We start from the raw sequence: 18,533 nt of genomic DNA on the forward strand, positions 1-18,533 counted from the left end.
TTTGCAGATGCAGATTGTTTATTTATTTAGCTATTAATTTACTTTAACTGAAAGCAGCATTAGACATCTGTGAAGAACAGCATCTAGATGCTTTGACGGCTTCTGCGCCTGCAGTGTCCCCTGTTTTGTGTTCTTTAATTCTTCTTGTGTACATTTTTAGGTCTCCACGGTTTCACCTGGTGGCAGCCGCTTTGGTTGCCAATTTAAACAGCCATATGTATCCAGTCTCATCATCTCTGAACATAGGTCTTCCCTGTCACCTGCACTAGATGCCTGTCGTTTCAGGTAAAGGGAAGTTTCCTCTTCATCAGGTTGTTAACTCTGCTCTGCAGGTGGTTACCTACCTACAACTTGATCTTCAATAACATCTCTGAATGACAGAGGATAAGTTGAAACAATCTTCGTGGCAATTTCACTAAGATGTTTCTTCCCTGATGTGGGGAAGATGGTTAAGGTCTTCCCTACAATCAGGTGAATGAGTTCCCATCTTTCACGTCCTGTTGGCTGCTCTTTTTTTTTTTGACTTTCCTAGTAATCTCTGATGGCATTTTGCTCCAGGGGATCTAAAAACTGTTGTTGTCCACTGGAGTGTCTATTATGAGCTGTGGGTGCACTTGAGCATGACGTAGACAATGGACAGTATTCACCTGGAGAGGGCACACAAAAAGAGCAGTGATTCAATACTTGTAGCATTCACTATTGGCCATAAACATAATTAAAACATAATATGTTTACAGCACACACAACAACTTTGTTGACAGAGATTTGCTCGGTTGTGTTTTACTCTGTATTACATTTAAATCAGATGTAGCTCTCACCATGCAACTTGTTACCAGTTAGTATAACTAATTTACTAATTTTATTCATAATACAAATTGATTTGTAGGTATTGATTGATACAGATTTTATTTCAGTGGTGCTTTTTCACAAATACATTTACAATCAAGTGAATTGCTTCAAACAAAACCCACTGTCTGGTTGAGCTGTTCACTTTGGTTTGTAGTTAGGGGATTTAATTAATTAATCAGCTGTAATGCTAAACCTTTTTGAGGTGTGCAGGGCACTCAGAAGGCTGACATATAATGCTAATACAAACAACCATTCATGCTCATACGCACACCTACAGGCAAATTAGAGAGCATTTACAAGTAACCTTATGGGAACGTTCCCTAATGGTTCCCTAAAGGTTACACCTTTAGAAAACACTCTAGGAATGTTTGTTAAAAGTAACATTTTCACAACCTACTTTTGTTATTTATGTGTTATTTATGTTATATTTGTGGAACCATCAGAGCACCTTGAGGGAACTTTCCCTCAAGGTGCTCTGAAAGTTTGACAAACATAACCTTGGAGAAACATTCCTGGAACGTTCTCTAAAAGTTATTTTTGTGGAACCGTCAGAGAACCTAAAGGGAACATTCCCATCAAGTTCTCTCACGGTTCCACAAAAATAACTTTTAACTTTTCACTAAAAGCTGGAAAAATGTAACCCCCAGAGAACCTTAAGGTAACGTTCTTAAAAGGTTCTAAGAGGGATAAATTGTAGAAACCTCAAGAAATTCTGCGGGAAAGAAATCTAATGGTAGAATTTCTTGGTTGACAAAAGCAAATAATTCTGCTGCAATACATAATGTGCACTTGTTACACATTTCCCCGTCTTATAGGCAATAATAATAATAATAATAATAATAATAATAATGATAATAAATTCCCCAGCAAACAGGTAACCTTCTGGGAACGTTCCCTAATGGTTCTCTAAAGGTTACACCATACACCGTATATTTTTACCAAAAATGAACGCTAAGAAAACTTTCCTGCATTACCTTAGGGGAACGTTCCCGCACCCTCCAGCAAACGTTCCCGGAACGTTCCCGGAACCGAAAATTGTTAGCTAATATTAGGGGAGGAAGCCGGAGCGCCCGGAGGAAACGTACCCAGGCACACGGTGGGGGACATGCTAAGGCTACGGCGACAGTGCAAACCACTACTAACCACTACACCACCATGTCGCTCAGTGGAATTGATATTTAATTTCGACCGTCTGAAAAAAACAAATTGTGCCTTTAAGAAAAAGCGTCATCCCTCCCCGTTGCAGCCTCATCTATGACGCTTCCTTACTCCCGGCATGCACACTGGAAGTCCAATTATCGCTAATGGCGGGTATTTGCGCAAAACATACTTATTTTAAGCTATCGCTTGCCGACTATATGTGGTGATATAAAACCGGAGATTGCAAATTTATTGTCGTGGCGTGTTTCAAATCATCTTCGAGGACGAACAAAACGAAGGACTTGAATAAGAGGAGCAGAGGACATTGTAACTGTTATCATCATGTGGCTGATTTTCCGTCAACTACTGACATAAACTGAAACCGAGCAGGAAGACAACGTGCTCGAGTGAAGAAATAGCTCCAGTAACGATGTTAGCTCACCTACACGCATGTCCCAGAGCTGCAACTTCAAAACTTTCACACAAGTAGCTAACTTAATGGGACGCAGGAAGTTTGGCTAGCACAGAAGCTCCGCGTCCATTCATTCGACCGTTAGTCTCGCTGCCAATAAATCTCCGCAGTCCCATGAAACGGAAATGATTTCGTTTAAATTATCAGTGGCTGTTTTGCTATTATCTATAACTGTTGCTCAAGTTAATGGTAGCTCGAAACTTAATATTCCCAAAGTGCTGCTACCGCTTGCCAGAAGTACAAGAATTAACTTCACACTGGAAACTACTGAGGGCTGCTACAGATGGTGAGTTTAACGCATGGTGTCTGAACCCCGCTCGTAAAACTGCACCAGTGTCATATTGCATGGGGCTTGTCTGGCCACATGTCTTCACTGTACTGTACAGTCAGTTCATGGTAACATGCGGGGCCACCGAAACCGCAAAACAGCAAAGTTAGACCTTCAGGTAAATCATTTTGGAGGTTAAACATTGATCATATTTGATGGAGGAGGGCGTTATACTCTATTTCCAGCAAAGCAAAGGAAACCAATCTCTCAGTATTTATCCCTGCAAAGAAACGCCAGATCTGCTCTTTCCCTGTGAGAAGACTTTGCGATTCTAGGATCGTCTGGATGATCTTATTCTCTCAGATCAGAGACATTTTCAGCTATTTTGACACGCAGCATCAAACACTCCCATACATAGAGAGTAGCTTTGTTTTAATGGTAAAATTGTTATTACACAAGCAAAGCGTAATGAAAGATTATACCCAATAGCCTCATTTCTCAGCAGGAATAGATTCCTTACTCACCTCTGTTAAATTGCTTAAAAATAATCCATCTCTTATAAATTAGGGGAAGCTCACTATCCCACACTTTGAAAACCCCTGCTCTAGTCCATTCTCTTGTGTGTTTAGTTAGTGTGAAGTTAAGCTGCAGTTCCACCCCAAATATGAAAATGTTATTCCACCTGAAATCTTTCTATGATGAACATGGGGTCAGACTGCTTTGTTAGAGTCTAATGAACTTAATTGCTGCCTCACTGTATATTACTGTATGTACATGATCTTTTTTTTCTGGTCATATTCTTCCAGGTCTTCCACCAGACCAGAGGTAGCAAGCATCCAGGCTGTGGATGAAGTGAGCGGCAGAGGCTGCTCCAAGAAAGCTGTTCTCCAGGCTCTCTCCACCCAGCCCTCCAGACTGACCAGCATCATTCTAGCTGAAGATGTTGGTAAGTACGGTGACGCTACATGAATCAGCAGTTAACAAACACAAGTAGCTCATTCAAGAGGAAGTCCCTATGTATTGATAAAAAATTGAAACCTGGAAAAATGTGGACTATTTTATTTTTTTAAATGATGAAAAACACAAAACAAATGAGAAAAAATTAATTGACCTTGAAACAGTTTTGTGCTTGGAAATTATTTTTATGGCTCAGTTTATGTTTTTCTGTTTGCTGAGGATCAACTGCAGCTGAACTTAATAGGGTTGTGTTCAGGAGCAGATAAGGTCCAAAGTGGTTACTTCAGGAGAATATTTATATAAATAACTTTGTTAGTTTATGATGCAAAATTCTCTATGAATTTGTTAATTATATAGAGCACCCAGGGTAACATAGACATCATATAATTAGATAAGGGAACTTGCCTAACTTGCTCAGCAGCTGTTGGTGGGTATAAAATGCTGCTGGTTTTCTCTTCAGCGTTCGTGCGCTTCTTAGCATAATTTTATGGGCTGGTGGTCACTACCACAAACTGATTTTTTTTCCCCACTACATGTTCATCTTGCAGTTGCCAGCACCTCTACTGGCTTGTTCTATATGTAGTGTCAGATTCACTGAACTGTTTTGAGGTCACATTTTTACAGTTCTATAATATGAAAACAACACAATATATTTAATATGTTATTCTGCCGTTACTGAAATGGGAAGCATGCACAACAGTAATTCATAGGTTTGGCTTGTTGAGTGTTTTTATTTTTTCATCATCTTTCTGATTTTACATGGATTTATGGCTTAATACTGTAATGAAGAAAAGAAAATTAAAAAAAATAAATAAATAAGAAGTTCTAAAAGCCAGTGGTAGGTACAGCCAAGGTACAAGTATGTAGGGGGTACAGTAGTTTTCTGTGTGATATGTGTGTTATACCAACTGTTTGTCATCAAAATCTAATGGAAAATAATCTCCTGAAAGAATGGAGACCCTGAAATGTGCACTGGTTCAAAATGCAGGTTACATAGAAATATAATCAGAATATAAAGATATGCTCTATTCCCTTCACAGTAGCAAATCAAATGGACAGGGCCATGCAAATAGTCGTTCTGCTGCACAAATGTGTTCCTCTATGCTCTGTGTCATCTGCTGGCTCTGGCACTTTTGGCATGTCAGGGATGACTGAGCATTTGCTTTGTAATCAGGAAAATAAGACACATTGGCCCCTCCACCTACATCTAAAATGTCTCTTATAAATGAAAAAAAAAGGGTTCTGTTCTCACCACAGTCACTGATTTGGAAGGACACTTAAATTGCTCCAGCTGTTTGAGGTTTACCAAAACATAATCTGATATAATCTGTCACAACACACCCAATTAGCAGACAAGGAAAGCCACAGCATTTGACTGGATTGATAACACACACTCTTCTGCCAGGGGCAGAGGAAGTTTCAGAGCTTTTAATCTCCATCGGCATTTCCATACGCTCATAATAAAGTGTTTTAGCCGGGAGATAGATGCTGTGCTTTGTGCCTCAACGAGCATTACTGTTCCTTTACAATATCAGGCTTTTTCCTTGTTTGCTGAAAGTACATTATTGTATTCCAGTATTTATTGTGTAATTAATGTTTTGTCCCCTCTTCCATTTCCAGTTACTGGACAGGTACTGCGCTGTGATGCTATTGTCGACATCATCAGTGAGATCCAGATAGTGTCGACCACCAGAGAGCTACATCTTGAGGACTCACCACTGGCACTTAAAATTCATGCACTGGACTCTGAAGGTGATATTTACTGGCTTATCACGGGATGAAATGATTCTTATTATTGGCTGCTGGTGTTGAATATTCCCTCAAGGCTTTTAGGAATAATTTACATCAGTACTTGTAATATTACTCCATTCTCCTATGGTAAGGAGTCCACATTTATTGTTTATTTGTTGCTCTAAAGACTTCTCAGTGTAGTGACTGAGCTGGCTCTAGGCAGCATTTTCTTGCCCCTCAGGCTGCGACTGGAAGGCGGCTGTGTTTGTTCTGTTCGACTAGTTCCATTTAGGGCAGACACACTTAGTTTAATGAGCTGTAGCTACAGCCTGATTCTTTCTGATGATGGCTCCAGGGCCTGGTGCTTTGTTTTTGTTTGCTTTGGCCTAAAAGTGCATTTTAGATTCCTTAGATGGAGTAGATTGCGAAAGGACAGCATGCATCCTGTAATGAAATGCCTATTGGTTTTGTTTTAGACTGATTCAATTGCCAGGAGCTTTCAGAAATTGTTCTCACCATTCATTATACACTCAAGCATACAGTAGTGACCTCAGCCTTATAGCACAAGTTGAAAGGTCTCATTATGTCTCACATAATCATTTTTAGTCTCATATTTAAGGCTTAAAGAAAACGCAAGACCCACTCCTGTCTTTTTTTTTTTTTTTTTTTGAATTGCAGGAAACACCTTCAGCACCCTTGCAGGTCTAGTGTTTGATTGGACCTTAGTGAAAGATGTAGATGTGAATGGATTCTCCGACTCTTACAATTCATTACGGTAAGATTCCCTGTGTTATTAATTCACTCAAACTCTAATGTGCAGTCTGGTTTATTAAAAAGTCTTATATCAAATCAAAGGTTGACTAGAAATTCATCAACTGACACTGATATACTAACGTAACCATAAATCCTGTTGTTTTGTCAAAGTAGTGTGTGGTGGTATTTTACTTCTTGTTTCCTCTTCCTCTGAAAATAATTCATTCTTGAGGGCAGATGCAAGGGCTCATACTGAGTTGAGTTTCTTATATATTTTCGAATCTGTCTCCTTTCTCTCCTCAAGGGTACTTAAATTCTCTGAGTCCACATACACGCCTCCTGGGTACATATCTGAAATGGAGCGTGTTGGGAAGCAGGGTGATATTATTTTGGTGTCAGGACTGAAAACAGGGCATGCTAAGCTGAAGGCCAAAATACAAGAGTCATTATATAAGGTAAGCTGTTAAGTTGTACAAAACATGTGTTTCTTGGCTGCTGACGCTACTACAAAGTTTCAATAGTACAAACTTTGTCTGGTTTATTTTTAATAGAAAAAGGGAAATCAGAAGATCAGAGTAAGTTCTGGTTAAACTGTGCCCTCTGTGATAGCTCATCTCCTGAGATACGGACTAAAAATAGCTGAACACTGCATAATAGTAATGGCTCCTTTCCACCTTAGCAGCAGTGACAGTTAAGTTGTGTCACTGTCTTTTCAAGGAATTTGTAGCTCACATTTCTTTTCATCAGGCAAAACTCAGATCTTAGTAATTATTCAGACAAGATGGTATCAAAGTAAGAGGGAAGAAAAGTTATTTTAAGTAAATAATACTCAGAAAAGAACCAACAGCCATATGCAGTTTAAATTTGTTGATTTGATTCATATGACTTATTTCTGAAATGCGCCAACCAGTTTATTCTGGTTTGTTAAGGCGGGTAGCTGAAGCTGTGTTGTCCTGTAACCATGGTATCTGTACCACAGGATGTGGGTGCTGCGGAGGTGAGGCTGCTGATTTTAGAGAACATCCTGCTGAGTCCTGCACATGATGTCTACTTGTTGGCGGGAACTTCCATCCAATACAAAGTCCTGAAGATAAGACAGGGCACGATCACAGGTCTGACTCTGTCGATCATGTTACATTTACTTTACATATTGCACTGTTTATGAAGCTCTAAATATGAAGCAAAAATGTTGGTTGACTCATTGACATCACTCGCTGTGACCAGCTGAGCGGAGCAGCTGCGCTATTTCCTTTTCAATTTCAAAGCCCTGTGCAGTGCAGACATGCCACCTCTGAAGTGAATCTGTGTTTGTGTTGTGTTTGTCCAGAGTTGTCTATGCCATGTGATCAGTATGAGCTGAATCTTCAGAACAGTGTGCTTGGCCCTAATGGAAACCCAGATGTTGCCGTGGCCAGTCTGGATCCAAGCATCTCCGCAGTCACAGCAGTTCAGTTGGGACATATCAACGTGGTGCTGGATCATAAGAGTATCCTTCTAATAAATCAGTTATTATAATGGCATTGTGTTATGCCGTTTGCCATAATATCTTCAGCTGATAATGTATATGTGGTAATTTGTGTTTATTAATTGCAGTGATGAAGGTGTTTTTACACTAACTCTTGGTTTTTATCTGTGAGGAGAGAATCTGATTAAAATACTAGTAGTATTGTGAATTTGGCAAAAAAAAATTGGGCAAGTAAGTTTGGAGCTGTCATTATCAATGAATACGCCTGACTTAATTTTCCTTAGTAGCTTCTATATAGGCCTTCGCATGCAAGGAGTATTTCGCCTACCCAACAGCACTCTGTATGTGGTTGAACCAGGCTACCTAGGTTTGTTTGTTGCTCTACCATTGAAAACTTAATGAAGTATTTTCATAGTGTCAGGACATTAAAGAGCTGGCTAACTTCTATCTCTTTAATTTGTTTAGGCTTTAAAATTCATCCAGGAGACAGCTGGGTTCTCGAAACAGGCAGAGCATATGATGTCTTCATTGAAGTATTTGATAAATCCGGCAACAAAATTCACCTCTCTGATGTAAGTACACTTCAGTAAAATCACTTGGTTAAAGGTGGAATAAGGGATTCTAGAGAAAGTCTGTTGATATTTGAACAAAAAGCAAAAAAAAATCACCCTCCTCAGTGCTGCTTCAGAGGCTTTATTCTCCAAATTCAGGGATGCACATTGCAAAGGCAACCTCTCCACCATAGTCAGACTGGCCATCAGCATTACCAGGAGAAATCCAAGTGGGATGGTGGACCGTCAAAATATCCATAAAATTTTTACTGGCCCCGTCAGTCTCTTTGCCCTCTGTGTGTGCCTGTCATTCAGGGTGCTGGTCAGTCCCAAGTCCAGGGCTGAATTTCTCTCCTAGTCTGACCATAGAGTCTCCACTTTGAGAAGCCTCAATGTTAATGCAGCTCTTTGCCCTTAACATCATTTTTTAACTTTTTTCTTCTGACTGTCTCCTCTTTGGCTGATCCTTGGCCATTATGTTATGGAGAAAACGTGGCTCTCACCCTGCTGGTAGACTTAACTGCATGCTCACGCCTTAAAGTCACCGAGTATATTGGATTACAAATGCTTACTCCACCTTTAATTAAAATAAATAAATAAATAAATAAAAAGTTTGAAACCAGGCTTCTATCAACAGCGATAAAAAAGCATAACTTTGAAACTGTGCATTGTTTATTTTGTTTTTGCAGAATGTTCGTATCAGCACTGGTTTTCCAGCGGAGTACTTTGAACTCCTGGAGTCCTCTCTGAATGGATCTTACCATCGTGTCAAAGCACTAAAAGAAGGCCTAACTCTCATTGATGCTACCCTAAAGGCTGTTGTAGATAAAGTGAGTTTAATTGCCACTTTTAACCCATCAGTCTGTATTTCATTAGGACCATCATTATTGCATTAACCTTCTGCCCATTCCTTCCACTTGAATAGAGAGAGCTTGCTCATTTCCTGTGGCCTCTGTTCTGTTTCAGAGTGGAAGGGTCCATGCACTTGCCAACCCAGTCCACAATGAACAGGATGTAGAAATCTATAACCCCATAGTTCTTAGTCCCAGCATTCTCACATTTCCATGGCAGCCCAAGGTTGGAGCTTATCAGTATACAATAAAGGTAATTATTCATTTTATGAACTTGAATGGTTTTTAATCTGTCATTGGACAGAAGTGTCACGCACATGACACCTTCTCTACTAGAAAAGGCTTTTAGTGATTACTCTTTTTCTGCCGCAACAGTCTCAATTGAGGTTTGTTGAGGTTGTTTTTGTAATTTTACCACCGAGTCTGAATGTGAGATCAAAAATGAAAGACAGCTATTCTCTGGTGCTTGTGACAGGCGACAGGAGGGAGTGGAAATTTCAGCTGGTCTTCTTCCAATACAGCTGTTGCCACAGTGACTGTGAAAGGAGTGATGACAACAGTCAGTGACATTGGCATCAGTGTAGTTTATGCTCACGATCTACGCAACCCACTACACTTTGGCCAAATGAAGGTAAGTTGACATGGAAGACATTGTGTCGCATTGTGAAACAAAACACCTGTAAAATATTAATATGACAGTTACAAATGATCTTGTACTGTTATTGGTTTCATCAATGATGATTATAAATCAATAATGAATGATGAATAATGAATGAAAACCAAGACCATGTGAATACACAGATTTGGTTATTTTGCATGAGATATTTCTTTCTGTGCTGTTTAACGGACAGAACAGTTGTAATAACAGTTGTTAGGTTGCCAGGCCACTATCAAATCTTCTGAAACTACACCCACACAGTCCAGAAAAAGCAGAATAGCTGAGTTTTAAATGAGTAATGAGTATTTAGTGGTATAGAGAATTACTTAGGATGTGAAACAAAATGTTGACACGTTTTCATTATCATCCTGTCACCAAAGAACATTTGGACACTCGAGAGGTGTTTCTCATTATGTTTGTTCCCAATGTAGCCACCTCTTAATTATGTCAGAGTAAGCCCTCATTCACCCAAGCACACAAAATGTGCTTACTTGTTGGGCTTTTGTACAAAAGTATTTCAAGGAAAAATATATTTATCCCATTAAAAACCAAGGTGCTTCATTTTTTTCAAAGATAGATTAAAGTGAAATTTTATCCTGTTTCTTCATCTTTCATTTTTATTAAAAGTTGTGATCTGACATATTTAATGGAAGTTGTCCAGTTTACATAGGATTACATAAAGTATTTCCAAAGTGCATTATTATCAATCATGAAGTGTAACTAACTTTTTATATAATGCCACTCTGCAGCTATAAAAGTAACTATATATTAAAGCCACACTGCATTGTTATAGCTCAAAACTTCCAATTTTACTGTTATTCCCAGATTTGAATCTTGCACTCTTAAAACCCTTTTGATCCTCTTTTCCCTCAGGTATACGTTGTTGAGCCTGTAGCCATGGACTTTGCACCTTGCCCAGTAGAGGCTAAGGTGGGTCTGGTTCTGGATCTGCCTCTCAGGATTTTCGGGCTGCTGGAGGAGGTGGAGAAAGAGCGGGTTATGTTGAGCGACTGCTCCCACTTTGACCTGCAGGTCGAGGAGGAAAGCCACGGTGTCTTCCAACTGCTAGACGGTGAGCCTGAGTGATCTGACTGCATCAGACAATTTTTCAAGAACAGAAATAACATTATTCTCACCTAGTTTTACTCTCGATAGTTATGACTCTTGGCCAATGGATGGTTGGTTGGTTGAACCTGAGACTGGCATGAAAATATCTGAAATTATCTGAGGCCTGTCATGATGCTCGTTTTCTTTCATCAGTATGTGTGTGGTCTAGTTACTGCTGTACAGCTGTGTTCAGTCCAGTGTGGGAGGGGCACATCTTGTGTTCAGTGTTGGTTGTTGCAGTAGGAACTGTAATTAAAAACCAACCACTTTCTAAAGCAGTTTCACATTAAGGAGGGAAGAATTAAAGAATTAAAGAAAGTATTAAAGAAATGGTAGATACTGTAATCTGTATGTGTTGACAACCCAAATAAATAAAATTGGGAAAACAGGGGCTTGTGCTTGACAAACAGTATTGGCGCAATCCTCTAATACTGAAGCATTTTTAATTATTTATGGCTTTCAGATTGTCCTTACAGAGTTTATCTCTTTGAAAGTTCCTCTGTTAGAAACATCTACAGATTTTCATTTTGGAATCTTGTATTATTAATCATTAGAGTGGGCTGGGACAAATAATAAGACTTCTCTGCACTTCAGTGTGGTTTAAGATAGGAAGACACATTAGTATGTCTCTGTGGTTATTTGCACATTGTCATATTGCATCCTTTCTTACTCCTTGGCTTCCTTTAATCCTCCTCCTCCTGATGCAGGGAGGTTGGCTCCAGGCCAGGACCACTGCAGTGGGGTGAGAGCCAAGGCTCTCGCGCCTGGGTACACCACGCTTACTGTCAGCTACACCCATGGCAACGTTCACCTCAGTGCCAAGATCACCATTGCTGCCTATCTTCCTCTCAGAGTGAGTCCAAAGGTCTTGTCCTTCCAGAATCTTGCTCATCATGAACTTATCATTTTGACCTCTTTTGGACATAATGGATATTTTTCTCAAGGCCCTCCACAATTCATTTCCAACTGCTAATTTCCTTTTGTGTATTTAATGATCTACCTCACATATTTTTAATGTTATGGGGCAACTACAAGGTGTAATGATGTTGAACTTTTGCTTTTATTCTTTCATCTCATTTCAAAGCACCAGTTAGCTTTTGTCTTCTAAGGACACAAACTCACTCATGCACACACATTCTCTCTCTCACACACACACAGTCTCTCCTTATAGTCAAAGCAGAAATGCGATGATCAGCGAGTGCTGAAATTTTCTCCTCCTGGGTTTCCTCTCTGCTCTATGCATTTTAATAATGCATTATACACTTGCTCCACTGATTTGTTTTCTATGCCTGGGTGATGGTACCACACAGGACTGAAACTGACTTCAACTGTTGTGGTCCTGAATTTGACAGTATGACATGTATATGATGAAGTGACCAAATCTATCATGAAACTTTTAGTCTTTCCTGAACCACAAGTAACAGCAGCTGAGGTTTTCCTGCATATTAGATTCAGAGCATCATAGAGTAAGAAGCTGTTTGATGCCACTTTTTAGACTTAGTGTTTTTCATGTGTCATGGGATTGAGTAATGTTCTTCAAAATATTGCAGACATTGTGTAATATTTCTTCACATGTTGTGCCCTGGCAGCTAAAAGATGACCCAGTTTTGTTTCTTTGCTATGTAATACTGTGTATTTCAGCATATTTCCCCAAGTTCCTCTTAACGCTAGAACAACCAAGCATATATAAATTAATATGTGCTTTTCATTTCTTAAGTGAACTGTCTTTCTCTTTTTACTGTTATTACAGTTTGGTTGTTGAAGTGTCCTGTTATAACATACATAAAAATAATGTTATTTGACAGGCTATTGATCCTGTGTCTGTGGCTGTGGTGACTCTGGGATCATCTAAAGACATGTTATTTGAGGGCGGGCCACGGCCGTGGGTTTTGGAGCCCTCAAGGTTCTTCTGCAACCTGAGTGCTGAGGATGAGGCCAGCGTGAGCCTTACTCTGACTAGTCCCTCATCACACAGCTATAATCAGCACTGGGTCAGAGCAACCTGCAGGGCCCTGGGAGAGCAGGTGGGATCTACTGAAATCCTGTTGTTTCTATTTACCATTCATGTCACCAAATAAAGAATTCTAGCTTTACAATCCACCGATAATGTTCCGCTGTGTGTACAGGAGTGTCCTTGCTGTATTATTGTGATGGCTGCTTTCGTCATCAGCTTTATGTTCCTCTCCAGGTGCTGGAGGTGATGGTGGGGAACAAGGCCAGTGTAACCAATCCGTATCCTGCAGTGGAGCCCGCTGTGGTCAAGTTTGTGTGTGCTCCTCCGTCTCGCCTCACCTTAGTCCCAGTGTATACCAGCCCACAGCTGGACCTGAGCTGCCCGTTGCTGCAGCAGAACAAACAAGTGGTACGTATGTGATGTGTTGTAACAAGGATCGACAAGCTGTGTATATTTGTTTTGTTTTATAGTGGTGATTGTTCTACATTGATGACTTAACTTTATCCATAGCTCTTGACACTGGAATGCCTGAAGAAGCGTCATTTTGGTGTTTTTGACATTAAAGATTTTGTTTCGAAAGGAGACACCTGCCATTTGAAGAAAGCAATAATTAAGTTATTTAAAACTTAGCTTTTATTTAATGATGATGATAATCAATGATGTTTTTCCATAATAGAAGTAAAATGTTTTCAATCAATCATACAAACAATCTGTTTCAACTAGGTACCGGTCTCAAACTACCGGAACCCCATTTTGGATTTGGCTGCTTTTGATCAACAAGGAAGAAAGTTTGACAACTTCAGCTCCCTGAGCATGTTGTGGGAATCAACAAAAGTGTCGCTGGCCAGTATTGAACCCACTTTGCCTATGGAGCTGCAGCTGTTCAAGGATGGCAACAAACAGATGAAACTTCACGGTAAAACATTTCCAATTGGCCTAAACCTATTTGGTTTGCATTTTGTTTTAAGAGAGAGTGGGTTGTTGGTTTAACGTCATTCTTTTGTTCAGATGTAATTTATGAGGTAAAATCAGGCTTTAATTCTAAAACAGTGGTAGCAGATGGGGAATTATCCATTCACTATCACAGAGAATACATTTTTATTGTTTCCTGTATGATTCAATAGATAAGTGATGACAAAATGCTTGAATTGGCGTTGATGTAATTATTGATTGTTTTTGTTTTTGTTTCTGTGGCAGGGCGTCAGACAGTTCTTGTCCACCATCAGACAGGCATCTCTGCCATCACAGTGACCGCTCTGGGTTACCAGGTTTCACATCTAGCAGCAGCCAATGTTCCCAGTCCAGTACGTGAAAAACAATAGATCAACCATGAAGAGAAGTCAGAAAGTTTTTCACTTCCTCTTAAAATGCAGAAGCAGCTGAATAAAACATTTTTCAAAATATCAATGTAGTTCTTGCAGTAAGGGCTTCCTTTGCAAAAGACAACCTGGACTCATGAGATTACTTAATTAAACAAAAGTTATATGTGTCCTCACTCCCGTGCAAGTCTTTGTCAGATTGTTTTAGTCAAAGATCCAGCTTTAGAAGTTTTCCCCTAGACTTGCAACTACGTGTGTTGTGCATATAGTGAAGTTTTTTTCTGTTCTTTTGGTCAGGATTCAGCTTCAACTAATTTTCCATTTTCATTGATACACTCAGTTTGTCCTTCATAATTAGCCATCACCAGTATAGTGTATTGTCTGATGTATAATATCTACGTATGTAACCATAGCTCTAATCCTGTTTGAACTCTTCTTCCTTTTTTGCACAGTATGACCCCTTGACCCCTGTCTCAGCTACTCTGGAGCTCCTGTTGGTTGAAGATGTGAAAATCTCTCCTGACACTATGACTATATACAACCACCCAGATGTTCGGGTAAGTGACAGATTTCAGTGTTATGGTTTTAGACACATACAAAGGCGTTCTCTCTCTCTCTCTCTCTCTCTCTCTCTCTCTCTCTCTCTCTCTCTCTCTCTCTCTCTCTCTCTCTCTCTCTCTCTCTCTCTCTCTCTCTCTCTCTCTCTATCCTCTCGTGAGGGTGAGCACCGATAGACACACTGGCTTCCCATGGCTTGTTTTACTGAAAAGTATAATTGCATTTGATATTTAATCATAAATGGTATTATTTAATCTTCTCTGCTGCAGGTCAAACTGTAGATTAATTCCATCACACTGGCAACCACGGAATGAATTCAAATGTTAATGATTATTGCACTAGACAAAGTGGAAACTTTGCTCAGTGGGTGTCCCTCTCCTAATCCTACGTAATACAGGGGCAATGTTTAGCAGGTGTGGAGGATAAATAACAGCTAGTGACCTGTGTAAGAGGATTTAAAAGAGAGCGTGGGCAGAAGTCTCCTTTGATGTCACATGCAAGGCCAGCTGCCTGTCACCAAAACAGACAATTATTATATATGTTAATATTATGGAATTATTTCAGTCACATAATCACTTTCACAGGGCATTAATTATATTTTTTCTTGTAGGTGAACCTGGCCCTGCAAGAGGGTTCAGGACACTTCTTTGTCAATACCAGTGTTAAAGGGATTGCGGACGTGGTATTCCAGGAGGCCCATGGAACAGCTCAGGTAAGAAGGAACATCTCTGGGCTGTAAGAAATTAGTTCTGGGGAATAAACAATTGTGATACTGAGCCACATACTGTGAAATTTCTAAGAAGGTTTGTGATTGTTTTCCTTGGCTGGATAATGGATTAAAGTACAGCAATGCTTGAAAATGCAGAGAATTGAGATTTTTGTGATGAAAATATTACTTGGATTTGCTGTGTGTGCCCAGGTCTCTCCCGTGCACCCAGGACTGGTGAAGGTGATGGTTCACGACCTCTGTCTGGCATTTCCAGCACCTGCCGAAGCCACAGTACACGTTTCTGACATCCTGGAGGTTTATGTGCGAGTAGTTGACAAGGTCAGTTTTCATCTTTGGGGGTGGGGTCCTCACTCCTTCACTAGGTGATCCCCATTATCAGTACCACACATTCCTGAAATGCCTGAATGATGTTTAAGTACTGAATATGCTTCTTCCCTTCTCTCACTTTTCTTCCCAATTTTCCTGAAGGCTAGCCTGTCTTGAATTACTGTCTTTAGATTTGCCCAGTCTGTGAACCAAAATCATTATTTTCCTAATGATGGATGTCATTCATCTCAATTACAGGTGGAGATTGGCAAATCTGTGAGAGCTTATGTCAGAGTCTTGGATGATAACAAGAAGCCCTTTCCGGCCAGCTATTTCCAATTCATGAATCTAAAACTCAAGGCAGCATCTGCATTAGTCTCTCTAAAGTAAGTAATGAGAAATTTAAAAAAGATAGATTTGAGAACTTGCAAGGATTCCAGTAATTTTCTGTCTTTTTTTCCAGACCATTAGCAGAGTCCACAGAAAATGACACAGCTGTTTTCCTGGTGAAAGGTGTGTCAATTGGTCAGACCACTCTGTCAGCTGTTGTTGTGGATAAAAATGGGAAAAAAATTGCATCTCCACCTCAGCAAATTGAGGTATAATTATTTAGTGAATTTCTGTAATGTCAGTTCAAATTTTGACTGAATATGTGCACATATTGTAATTTTTTTTCTCTTACTTTTAGGTATTTCCACCATTCAAACTCATCCCAAGAAAAATGACTCTTTTAATTGGAGCAATGATGCAGGTGCGTATAATCCTAATGCCTGGGCCCTGTCTGGAAACAGCTGGCCTTAGTTCATCTTGCCAGAGGAGTTCATCTGGTCCTCAGTTTATCTTCCAAAAGAGCCTCTGCCAGGACTTTTCTGGAAGATGACGTTAGCCTAATTGCTCCTGGTTTAAACATCCAGCTTGCCTTTCATTTGATTCAACTCGTGCTCTGAAACCATTTGCCATCTATCCAAGAAGAATCATAATTGCTGAACATTAAACTCAGTAATACACATGCACTGCATGTTATTTGTGTTGGATCTCCATTTTCCTAATTTTGAGTAGTTTAGTACATGAAGCATAATGGCTTTCAGCGATTTATCAGACCCCCGCACTGATGAATGCAATTGACTAAACTGTCACCGTCTCTCATGTGAGAGTGATACTCATTTTTTTCATCTTTTCCTGTTTCTCTCTCTCTCTGAAACCATCCCTCCCCTTTTCATTCCTGCTGTCATTTATAGATCACATCTGAGGGTGGCCCTCAGCCTCAGTCCAATATCCTTTTCTCTATTTCCGATGAGGAGATCGCTTCTGTTAATGGCATGGGCCACGTCAGGGGCATTGCCATTGGTAATGTTACTGTGACTGGACTGGTCCAAGCTGTTGATGCTGAAACTGGGAAGCTAGTTGTTGTGTCTCAGGTAAGTGTGTGTATATGTAGTTGATCTGGACAAGTGGGTGGCTCACTTAGGTTTTAGAGATGTGAAGCTTTTTCTCTTGTTTTCTCAGGATCAAGTAGAAGTTGAAGTTGTGTTTTTGACAGCCATTCGAATTAGAGCGCCTATTACAAGAATGAAGACAGGAGCACAGGTTTGTCAGAGGAAAATAATTCACTGCTCTCTATGAGTGGTATTGTACTCACTGATTGCCTTGATGAAGCTTGTTTCCTTTTCTAGATGCCTGTGTATGTGATGGGTCTGACCAATAGTCAAACACCCTTCTCCTTTGGCAATGCTTTACCTGGGTTAACCTTCCACTGGTCCACCACCAAGAGAGACATCCTGGATGTCCAGTCAAGACACACTGAGGTACCCTGTGCTCAGGGTTTTTGCTCTTGTATTTGATATCACATGCAGTTTCTGTCACTGAACCATTCCTATTTTTGGCCCCTGTTGTCCCTTCAATCCTTTTATCAGATTGACTTAAGATGTGCTGTCCCTGCATTACAGTGTGATTAAAAACCAGCATCTGTCTTGTCTCTAGTTCCTTGTCAGCCTCTGCCTTGTCCCTGCTTCCTCATCACTCTTGCCTTTTTTTATTTGATTTGCTGCTGCTATTTTTGCCGTTCTCATAATGGCGTCTGTCTCCTTCAGGCTAACGTGGAGCTCCAGTCAGAGCACAACTTTGGCATGATGGTGACTGGAAGAACAAGAGGGCGGACAGGGCTGAAGGTGGTGCTCAGAGTTACTAGTCCCGAGACAGGGCAGCTGGTGGGGAACCTTCAGGAACTCAGAGATGAGATCCAGATCCAGGTACACCACTGAAACTCTGTAGATATCCCTGAAAAACACTGCAGTAAACATTATATCTGTGTGTCTGGAGCACCCGTGATATAAATACTGTATATGCAGATATTTTATGAAGACCTCTTTTGTGGAGTGCTTTGCTTATCAAGACCATGTTCCCCTGCTGCTTCTTCTTAGTGGAGAAAGCTGCCATTTAAGGCATCAGCTTGCTGAAGTTGCTGAGCTTTGGAATATCTGGAGCTGTTAACTTTGTTAAGTGATAAGACTGCAGATTAGTTGGAGCTGAATGCATCCAGCTTCAGACTGCATTAAACTATGACATGTCACTAGTGCCAAAACATCAAAGAATGATCAAAGTTCTCTCATAATTGGAGTTTCAACATTTCGCTTTGATCAAGGTCTATGACAAGCTGCACATGCTTAACCCTGAAGTGGAGGCGGGGGAGTTACTGATGGCTCCGAACTCAGCCCTCAAACTCCAAACTAACAGGTGAGTTACAACTGCCTGCAGTGGTTTTTGTCTCTTCTGACGGCATTTGCACAGCATATGTGGATTCCTGTAACTTTCTTTAATTGCACAATGCAAAATGACGGGAACATCTGCATCAGTAAGAGACACCT

The 18,533-nt window shown here is 40.2% G+C and overlaps 1 protein-coding gene and 1 long non-coding RNA gene across 5 annotated transcripts in view; one reads left to right on the top strand and one right to left on the bottom strand.

Annotated features, from left to right (window-relative positions):
* LOC139620790 (uncharacterized) lies at positions 1 to 2,083 on the bottom strand. Its single transcript, XR_011690883.1, has 2 exons — positions 1,824 to 2,083; positions 1 to 647 (listed from the first exon to the last, which is right to left on the bottom strand). It is a non-coding gene; the product is annotated as an uncharacterized lncRNA (long non-coding RNA).
* Positions 2,083 to 18,533, top strand: part of nup210 (nucleoporin 210) — a 26,644-nt gene continuing 10,193 nt past the window's right edge. For all 4 annotated transcript variants that reach the window (XM_071476665.1, XM_071476667.1, XM_071476666.1 and 1 more), the window contains exons 1-29: positions 2,083 to 2,747; positions 3,536 to 3,675; positions 5,307 to 5,438; positions 6,096 to 6,192; positions 6,475 to 6,625; positions 7,150 to 7,282; positions 7,498 to 7,656; positions 7,934 to 8,002; positions 8,101 to 8,207; positions 8,876 to 9,016; positions 9,153 to 9,290; positions 9,513 to 9,668; positions 10,569 to 10,767; positions 11,510 to 11,655; positions 12,608 to 12,826; positions 12,991 to 13,164; positions 13,480 to 13,672; positions 13,954 to 14,060; positions 14,528 to 14,632; positions 15,244 to 15,345; positions 15,553 to 15,681; positions 15,928 to 16,055; positions 16,133 to 16,268; positions 16,358 to 16,420; positions 16,908 to 17,087; positions 17,176 to 17,256; positions 17,343 to 17,474; positions 17,760 to 17,918; positions 18,311 to 18,402. In XM_071476665.1, the coding sequence (XP_071332766.1) occupies positions 2,587 to 2,747; positions 3,536 to 3,675; positions 5,307 to 5,438; positions 6,096 to 6,192; positions 6,475 to 6,625; positions 7,150 to 7,282; positions 7,498 to 7,656; positions 7,934 to 8,002; positions 8,101 to 8,207; positions 8,876 to 9,016; positions 9,153 to 9,290; positions 9,513 to 9,668; positions 10,569 to 10,767; positions 11,510 to 11,655; positions 12,608 to 12,826; positions 12,991 to 13,164; positions 13,480 to 13,672; positions 13,954 to 14,060; positions 14,528 to 14,632; positions 15,244 to 15,345; positions 15,553 to 15,681; positions 15,928 to 16,055; positions 16,133 to 16,268; positions 16,358 to 16,420; positions 16,908 to 17,087; positions 17,176 to 17,256; positions 17,343 to 17,474; positions 17,760 to 17,918; positions 18,311 to 18,402 (3,929 nt within the window). In that variant the 5' untranslated portion in view covers positions 2,083 to 2,586. The remainder of the gene's footprint in view (positions 2,748 to 3,535; positions 3,676 to 5,306; positions 5,439 to 6,095; positions 6,193 to 6,474; positions 6,626 to 7,149; positions 7,283 to 7,497; positions 7,657 to 7,933; positions 8,003 to 8,100; positions 8,208 to 8,875; positions 9,017 to 9,152; positions 9,291 to 9,512; positions 9,669 to 10,568; positions 10,768 to 11,509; positions 11,656 to 12,607; positions 12,827 to 12,990; positions 13,165 to 13,479; positions 13,673 to 13,953; positions 14,061 to 14,527; positions 14,633 to 15,243; positions 15,346 to 15,552; positions 15,682 to 15,927; positions 16,056 to 16,132; positions 16,269 to 16,357; positions 16,421 to 16,907; positions 17,088 to 17,175; positions 17,257 to 17,342; positions 17,475 to 17,759; positions 17,919 to 18,310; positions 18,403 to 18,533) is intronic.

This window comes from Trachinotus anak, unplaced genomic scaffold (assembly GCF_046630095.1).
Source record: "Trachinotus anak isolate AG129_WGS33_773 ecotype Australia unplaced genomic scaffold, CSIRO_AGI_Tana_v1 ptg000004l, whole genome shotgun sequence".
Lineage (NCBI taxonomy): Eukaryota > Metazoa > Chordata > Actinopteri > Carangiformes > Carangidae > Trachinotus > Trachinotus anak.